General features: G+C 34.7%; 1 protein-coding gene across 1 annotated transcript; it reads left to right on the top strand.

Annotated features, from left to right (window-relative positions):
- Positions 1-1,117: 1,117 nt before the first annotated feature.
- On the top strand, positions 1,118-7,931 carry HSPA13 (heat shock protein family A (Hsp70) member 13). Its single transcript, XM_026664103.2, has 5 exons — positions 1,118-1,232; positions 2,105-2,445; positions 4,230-4,443; positions 4,784-4,951; positions 5,575-7,931. Exons 1-5 carry the CDS (start codon positions 1,208-1,210, stop codon positions 6,234-6,236), a joined length of 1,410 nt encoding a protein of 469 aa, XP_026519888.1. The 5' UTR covers positions 1,118-1,207; the 3' UTR covers positions 6,237-7,931.
- Positions 7,932-8,309: the final 378 nt, after the last annotated feature.

Here is an 8,309-nt window from a genome sequence, read left to right as displayed (position 1 = left end):
ATTCTGAAAACCACTTAGAGGGCTGTAAAGCACTGTGAAGCAGTATGTAAGTCTAAGTGCCACTGCTATAGGTAAGCAGGATTCTTCGCTTCTAAAAGTTCTGCCTGGATTTGGACTCTGGCAGGTATCCAGATTGCTAGCACCGTGACTTCCATGAATTTGTCCAACCTGTTTTTGAAGCCATGTAAGCTGGTAGTCAGCATCACATCTCCTAATAGATTGCAAAAGCTGTATTTAATTTATGAAGATATATTATTGTAGGAAAAGTATATCTTGCTTTCAGCAAAGCACGTGTTAACATCCCATGGCATTCTGATTATCATACTAAGTTTGGCCTTGATGGCAAAACAAGTGGCTTAAGAGGATATTTATCACTATTCATGCAACTAAGGCTGTTGATTAGGGAAAGACACATTTCAGTTCTGAGTCCTATATTCTTCAACATTTCTATTAGACTTATGCAATTTAATGAAGAGCAAAAGAAAATGCTTGACACACCAAACTGCGAAATTATCTCGTTTGATTAGTACTTCAATGGGACAAACAAAATACAAAATATAATTCTTTAAAAAAATATTAGCAGACATAAGATATTCACGTAACTACTTCTCACGGTTGGAACTATCTTACATCCAGATTTCCAAAGTCCAGCCCTGAACACTTTCCGGAGACGATACACATTTATGCAAACTGTTAGTGGAAACACAATGTAATTTTGATATCGCAAAGCTTTAATACGTACGCTATTGTCTAAGAAATGGATGGCTACAACCATTTATCCATTAGAAAAAACAGCAATTACAAAGATTTAACCAAATCCCGAAAACCTCAGCGCAAAGAAACAAACAGGAAAAGCATTACAAACACCTGCCCATTTCACATTACATCACCGGGAAACTTCCTTCCCGTCCCATCAGACCCTTCGTGGAGAATGGTGACGTGTCTTGGAGAGTGCCTTTCACGCAAGAAGCGCCATTGTAATCTGCGTGTTGCTGCTTGGGTATAGTAGTTTTCTTGTAATAAACTCTGTTGGAGTCTTAGGCGAATGAGACTACATTTCCCAGCATGCCTCGCAAAACGCGAGGGTTTTTCTAAGCAGTTCACGACAAACTAAGGTACAGTCAGCAAAGCGGTAAATGATTCCGGAAGCCCGGTAGCGGAGTAGCAGCCGGTCCTTGTAGGACGCGCCAGGGCAAGATTGTTAGAAATGGCCGGGGAAATGACGGTGTTGGGTAAGTATAGGGGAGCTTTTATCTAGTACGTCGTTCCTTTCGGGGAATATAATAATTTTCTCCCTTCCTTCCTAGGGAGATAGCCGAAATATGGTATTTGAATTGAAACCCACTGTTCAGGATCGTAATATGCCAAACAAACTGGTCCTGCGACCATTAGTCATGGTTGCTGATTAGATATGTCAATGATACAAATAGCTTTCAGGTGACAGCGGAATGATCATCATCATGTTCTGCTTGTGATCTCGAAGGAAATGGAAGAACAAGTTGGGAAAACGGGTACTTGCAATGTGTTCTGAGGCTTAAACTAAATGCAGGCAGAGATTGTCAAAATTGATTATTTGCGGATTTTTCTCTACATTTGTCTTAATGGGAATCAACAAAGCCACAGGAAAAAAGAACATTTGTTAATCTGGGAATAGAGGAAGCAAAACACCTTGTGGTTTCTCCCCCCCTCATGTTTAGGAATTTGTGTGTGTGTCCTGTCTTCTGATACAGACAGATCTGATTCAATAAATTACAAAAATGCTTAATTCATATGGCTTAAATATGTAAAACCGTTTCTAAAATCCCTAGCATAGTTTCAAAATGTTTGTGTTCAAATGTGTACTTTCTAATAGTAGAAATCCTATGTATACTTCAGGAAGCATATTGTGAAATGCTCATTATAAATGCAAAAGAAATGTTTCCAAACAAGAAGTGCTGTACTTTGGATAAGGGAGAAAAGATGTTAATTTAAAAAATGCAATAATACATTTACAGGACTCTGTGTTATATTGAAGAAACAGATGGTACATTTATTTACATTGGAATGAATTAGCTGATTCTCGTCATTCTCTCCTCACCCACCCCATCCTCTTTTTTTTTTTTAGGTTCTGCTATTTTGACCCTTTTACTAGCTGGATATCTAGCCCAACAGTATTTACCTATGCCCACACCAAAAGTAATAGGGATTGACCTTGGTACTACATATTGTTCAGTTGGAGTATTCCTTCCTGGTAAAGGACAGGTGAAAGTGATTCCAGATGAAAATGGACACAATAGCATTCCAAGCATAGTGTCATTTACTGAGAATGATGTGTATGTGGGATATGATGCACTGGAATTAGCAGATGCAAATCCACAGAATACTGTGTATGATGCCAAGAGATTTATAGGAAAGATCTTCACCATAAAGGAACTTTTAAGTGAAAGCAGCAGATATCCATTTAAGGTAAAGTTAACATTTTATTTACTATCCATTTCAAATAATCACTTTCTTCTTGGGGAAAAAACTGAAAATGCTTAAGATCTTGTGAAGATTTTCATGTTCAGCTACTTTACTGAAACATGTTACTATTGCTTGAAGCTTAATGTTTTTGTCAAATTTTAATTCAATTATCAATTGTATTGACTCCAGATGCACAAAGCCCTTATGCCATGTTCAACCAGATCCTTATTTGTTTTTCCTCCCCTTTCTCTACCAGTGTCAGTTAATAACTTGGGTATCTTAACAATTATAAGTGATGGTTTTATTTTTGAGTTTGTAATTATATTTTCTTTACTTATATGTTTAGGAATATTTGGGGAAGAGGTTTTATTTGTGTATGAATATTTTTCAGGGGAAAATAGATTATGTGTGACAGTTTAATTCTTTTTAATGAAATGTTCTGCTCTTCTGTGTTCTGTGGGGGTTTTCATTTTGACGTGGGGTGTTAAGATATTTTCCTGTGTAACTGTGAAATTCTTGGTTTGTGGTAGGTAGTTTATTTAGTTAATAGATTATATGTTTTTATTATGCATTTCTTACAGTATACCATTAGCTTTGCACTTATGAAATGTTCATTTTCTTATACTTCTTGGAAGGCAATTATTTGCAGTTGAATTTCTCACATATCTTCTGCTCAGAGGATCCTAGAATGTGCATGCAGAAGTCCTGCCTTTCTTAACTGCTCTTGACTTTTGCTCTGGAGAATTGTAAGAAAGAGACATTAATACAAGAAAGATACAAACAATAAATTAAATAGAATTTAGATTTGGTAGATACCATTGTATGCAAAAGTTTAGGTAATCTGGTCAGAATAATCCCTAAGAAAACAGAGATGGCTTGGTGTAGTAGTTAAGGCACTTGGCTAAAAACTGAGAGACCATGAATTCTAATCAAGCCTTAGGCACAAAGCCAGTTGGGACACCTGGGGCCAATCCTAGAAACAAGGCAATGGCAAACTGCTTCCTAAAATTTTGCCAAGAACCTCAGGAACTAGTCGGCAGACACCAATGAATCAAGACTGACTCAAAGGCACACAGATACACATAAAAAAGCTGACACAACTCTACATAGTAGTATTTCTGCAAATTTGAACATGTTTCTATTAATATGCAGTTTAAGATTTTAATAAATATTGAAAGTACAGATATTTAGAGAACCATTAAGTTAATACTTTTAACAGTAAAGGAGAATATTTGTAGTTCAGTGTTGAAATGAGGGGTCTTTTGTGTTCTCTGTTTTCTTGTAGACATTTCATTACCCAAGCTAAGTAATATTAAGAATTAAGAGGCTTTTTATTTATTTCTGCAATGATTGTAAGTGTGAAAAATGGTTGTAAGTCACTTATTTTCAGTGCTGTTACAACTTTAGTCACTAAGCAAATGGTTGTAAATTGAGTACTCACCTGTAAATTGCCTAATCATCTACACTTGTCAAAATCATTGTTTTTTTATCTTGAATCTGTAAGCAACTGGTCATAACTGGCAATCATTCAAATTTAGAAGTTGTGTTTATACCCAGACAGCAAAGGTTGTGTTAGTTTCATTTTACTTGGGAATTTGTTGAAACATGCAGTTTGATCAAGAGTAGCTGAACTTTGGAGAACAAAGATAATGTAAGCAAGTGCTGGACATTGTATTAACCTAAGTACAATTTTTGCAAGAATTAAACCATAGTTTATTTTCCACATGCAAACTGGGCCTATGTTAAATAATACGCTTTGGGTTTTTTGCTCCTTTTCCCTCTCTCAGATTCTTAACAACAAAGGAACTGCTGAATTTTCTGTTGTAACCAATGAGACCATTAGGGTAACACCAGAATATATTAGTTCTCAGCTTCTTTTGAAATTGAAGAGGATGTCCGAGGATTTTCTCGGAGTGCCGGTTTCCAAAGCAGTTATTTCAGTGCCAGCAGAGTTTGATGAAAGACAGCGCAACTACACAATTAAGGCAGCTAGCCTTGCAGGTGATGTATATACTTTTCACATTTTTCTTAAAGTCAGTTTTCAAAGGGACCTAAACTGGAGCAGCAATGGAACAACAGGTTTTATTTGCAGAATTTGAAGCCACAGTGAAATCCCTAAATGATTAAAATGAATAGCTGTAAATGCAAAATAGAATATTCTCTATTTTAAATACACATTAATTTGTTGAAAGAGTTCCAAAACTAGGCATATCAAGTTTTCACTTAAATTCTCATAGTATCATATTTGTCAGTGTGCAAATATATAGTTTATGTTTGAACATATATTTTGTTGACAATATGAAATATATTGGAAAATGAAAATACATTTTTATCTTTGTAGGTCTGGAAATTTTGCGGGTAATTAATGAGCCCACTGCTGCAGCATTGGCATATGGCCTTCACAAGGCTGATGTATCCAATGTTCTGGTAGTAGATCTGGGTGGAGGAACCTTAGATGTTTCCCTGCTAAATAAACAAGGAGGAATGTTCCTGACTCGAGCTATGGCAGGTAAAGAAATGCATTTATTATTTAATTATGCACAACAATTGTTTTAAATTAGCACTTACATCTGTCTAAATTACAGTTCAAGTATGAATAATGACTGAATTCAGAGAGCATGCTTCTTCCATCTAGCATTTCTTGTCATGTGAAAAGACATAAAACACATGGAAACATTGCATTAATTATGCTAGCTTTTTAATTTGTTTTATGTATTGTGTGAATCCAGTTTCTCTGGTGTTTTAAACCATGATTTAGCAAGATATGTGAACTTAACCACAGAAATTCTGTCAGTGGTATTACAGCTACCATAATTTATTCACACAAGGCTAACAGTGTATAGTTAAATATACATTATAGCTTATATATCATTTTGATGTAACATATTTGCACTTTGCCACTGCATTTTATTAAATATGGACTGCTAGCTATGATTGATGGCCTATTACAGGTTGAACTAAATTGTTTATTTTCACACTAGATTAGCAAGAATAATGTTATTTAACCCATGGCACATGTAACACATGCTCTACTATACTGAGACATCTTACTTATGTCCAAATGTTAAATGCTATTTAAGCTATATCTATTGTCCTATCAGTTATCTGATATATATAGATTTTGTCTTTTAGGGAACAACAAACTTGGAGGGCAAGACTTCAATCAACGATTGATGCAATACCTCTATAATGAAATCCATCACATGTATGGCTCTCTGCCCTCCAGAAAAGAAGAAATACATCGACTCAGGCAGGCTGTAGAATCTGTCAAATTAAATTTGACTGTTCACACTTCATCAACAATTCAAATTTCTCTTACTATGCCGGAGAAGAAAGACCAGCATGAAAATTTGCAAAAGGATAACAGACATGAAAATAATTATTTGGAAACTGAAATGAAAGAGCACAGGAAAGATAGCTTTTCAAAATCTCTTGATGGCACATGGAAATTAATTAGCTTTGAAACAGAAATTTCTCGAAAACTCTTTGAGACATTAAACGATGACCTTTTTGAGAAAATCCTTGTGCCCATTGCACAGGTACTGAAAGAAGGACATCTATACAAGGCAGAAGTAGATGAGATTGTATTAGTTGGAGGTTCCACTCGAATTCCAAAAATACGTAAAATTATTACAGAATTCTTTGGAAAGAAACCTAACATCTCTGTTGATCCAGACTTAGCTGTTGTAACAGGGGTGGCAATCCAAGCAGGAATTGTTGGGGGATCTTGGCCTCTTCAAGTTAGTGCTGTGGAAATCCCAAACAGGCATTTACGGAAGACAAATTTCAATTGAACTTCAGTGTTCTTGCATTATTTTTTAATACTATCTACAAAGCAGGATTCTATTTGTTCAACTAAATTCTATTTGCATGATGCTGGACTTTTAGTGTACATTAGTTCTTCCCCATCATTGAAGAGATTCAAAAATTGGATTTAAAAAATATTTAATTTCTGCTTGAGTTAGGAGAACTGTGAGCTCATTATTTAAAGAAAGCCAATGATCAGAAGCTTCATTTCTGAAACTTTATCTTATTGCCCTGCTTTAATAATGAGCAGAACCTCAAGACTTCATTACTTGAATAAGGAACAAAATAATTTGAGAGTAATGATGACAATCGTGTTGGTATTGTATCCTGATATTTCTCAGGAGTTTGTATTGATTGGGCCTGGCCTGTTATGAAGCAGTATTAATATATATCCGTGAAGTTCCTTTTAAATGGCATTTAAAAGCACTTTTCTTAACATTGTGTTCAAGCCTGACTATGTTTTAGGTACTGTCAATTCTCTGTGTTCATTAACACCATAAATATTGGGAAGCTACAAATCTTAATATCTGATTTAATAAGAGGTGATAATTGTACACGATGACTTCCCATATAGAAGTGGGCACTAGTTAACCGTTGCTGATTAAATGACAGAATGACCCTTTTTGATATAATACAAAACTATTGAGTAGTGTTATAAACATGAGCCTTGGGTTCATACACTCCCCTTTTCTCCAGCAAGGCCATAAGAAGGTTAAAGTTAATTACTTCCGTTTTCAATTTATTGCAGTTTAGTGTTACGCCTTAACCCTAAATTATGGTTAATCCTAATTATGGCATACTGAAACATGCCTTCTTCATAACCACTGTTTGAAATTGGCTTGCTCCAATAATTCACAATTCAAGTTGACCACAGTTACTGGTAGTTTGTGGTTTAGCAATGTATGAATGTCTTATGGATTCATATAAAACTTTCATACAAGTCTATGTGAAAATGTTGTGTTACATCGCAATGAAGTAAATACATGAATTTTCCCTATTAGTCAATTCAGTTTCAAGTGAGTTAAAAATATACCTGTGCAAAATACTTTAAACTGAAGCAATTTAAACTGGAGACAAATTATCTTGACTTGTCTGAGTGTTCTAATACTGTTCCAATCATACTGAAAATTTGACCTCAAAGCAGCCTATTATTAACCTTTAAAAATATGGTGGAGTTTAGAATTTAGAATAACTCCACTATGGTTAAAATGGCAATCAAAACACTTAGGGAAAATAGGAAAAGTTGTTTCAAAAAATTTAAATGGGGCATTTAAAGCTGAAGGTGTTTTGAAGTTGGAACATTTTTCATATTACTGCATAATATATATAATACACATTAACTTCTGTCCACACATTAAGGTTTTACTGCTAATCCAATTCAGGGTGAAGCTTTTTAACCATTCCGTAGAACACATTTTGAAGGACCAATGCTAATCAATGCTGTTACAGAAAATAGCAAAGACAAAAAAAAAGTTAATAACACTTCATTCTTTCCAATAAAATGCTGGTATTTTCAGGCTGTGATATTGTCATAAGTATACATCTTGTTTTGATGTCCAGGTTCATAAATTAAAAGACATGGAACTATTTTCAAATACTTAAATGTCAAAAAATAAAGAACTGTTGCATTGTAAATGTGACTGAAGCGGTCTATAAATTCATAAATAAAAAAACAAAATATTTTTGTGTACTCTATATTATTAAATAAGTGTGACTATCTGATGCATGACCCAAACAATTATTTTGATCATGATGGTCAGTAAACGTATCAATGTAACTGAGGAAGTTATTTTTTTCATTTATAATTCCCTTCAATCGAACGACTTTCGGTTGGCAGCATTTGAGTATTCTGAATAGCAAAATTTGTTACAGTTCAGAGGATTTTACTGGTGTTGATTGATTTTCTGATTATTGGGGAAAAAATATGGCATAGTCTTCAAGGATAATGGAGATCTATCCTGTCTGGATAAAGGTATTTTGGGAACTATTTCACAGTCTGTATGCAGGTATTGCCAATTATATTGATATCAAGACCAGCACATATTTTACTAGTACTGGTG

This window comes from Notechis scutatus, chromosome 5 (assembly GCF_049901735.1).
Source record: "Notechis scutatus isolate UNSWTSFEM ecotype Mainland chromosome 5, rNotScu1.2, whole genome shotgun sequence".
Classification (NCBI taxonomy): Eukaryota; Metazoa; Chordata; class Lepidosauria; order Squamata; family Elapidae; genus Notechis; species Notechis scutatus.
This window is presented reverse-complemented; position numbering and strand designations above follow the sequence as displayed.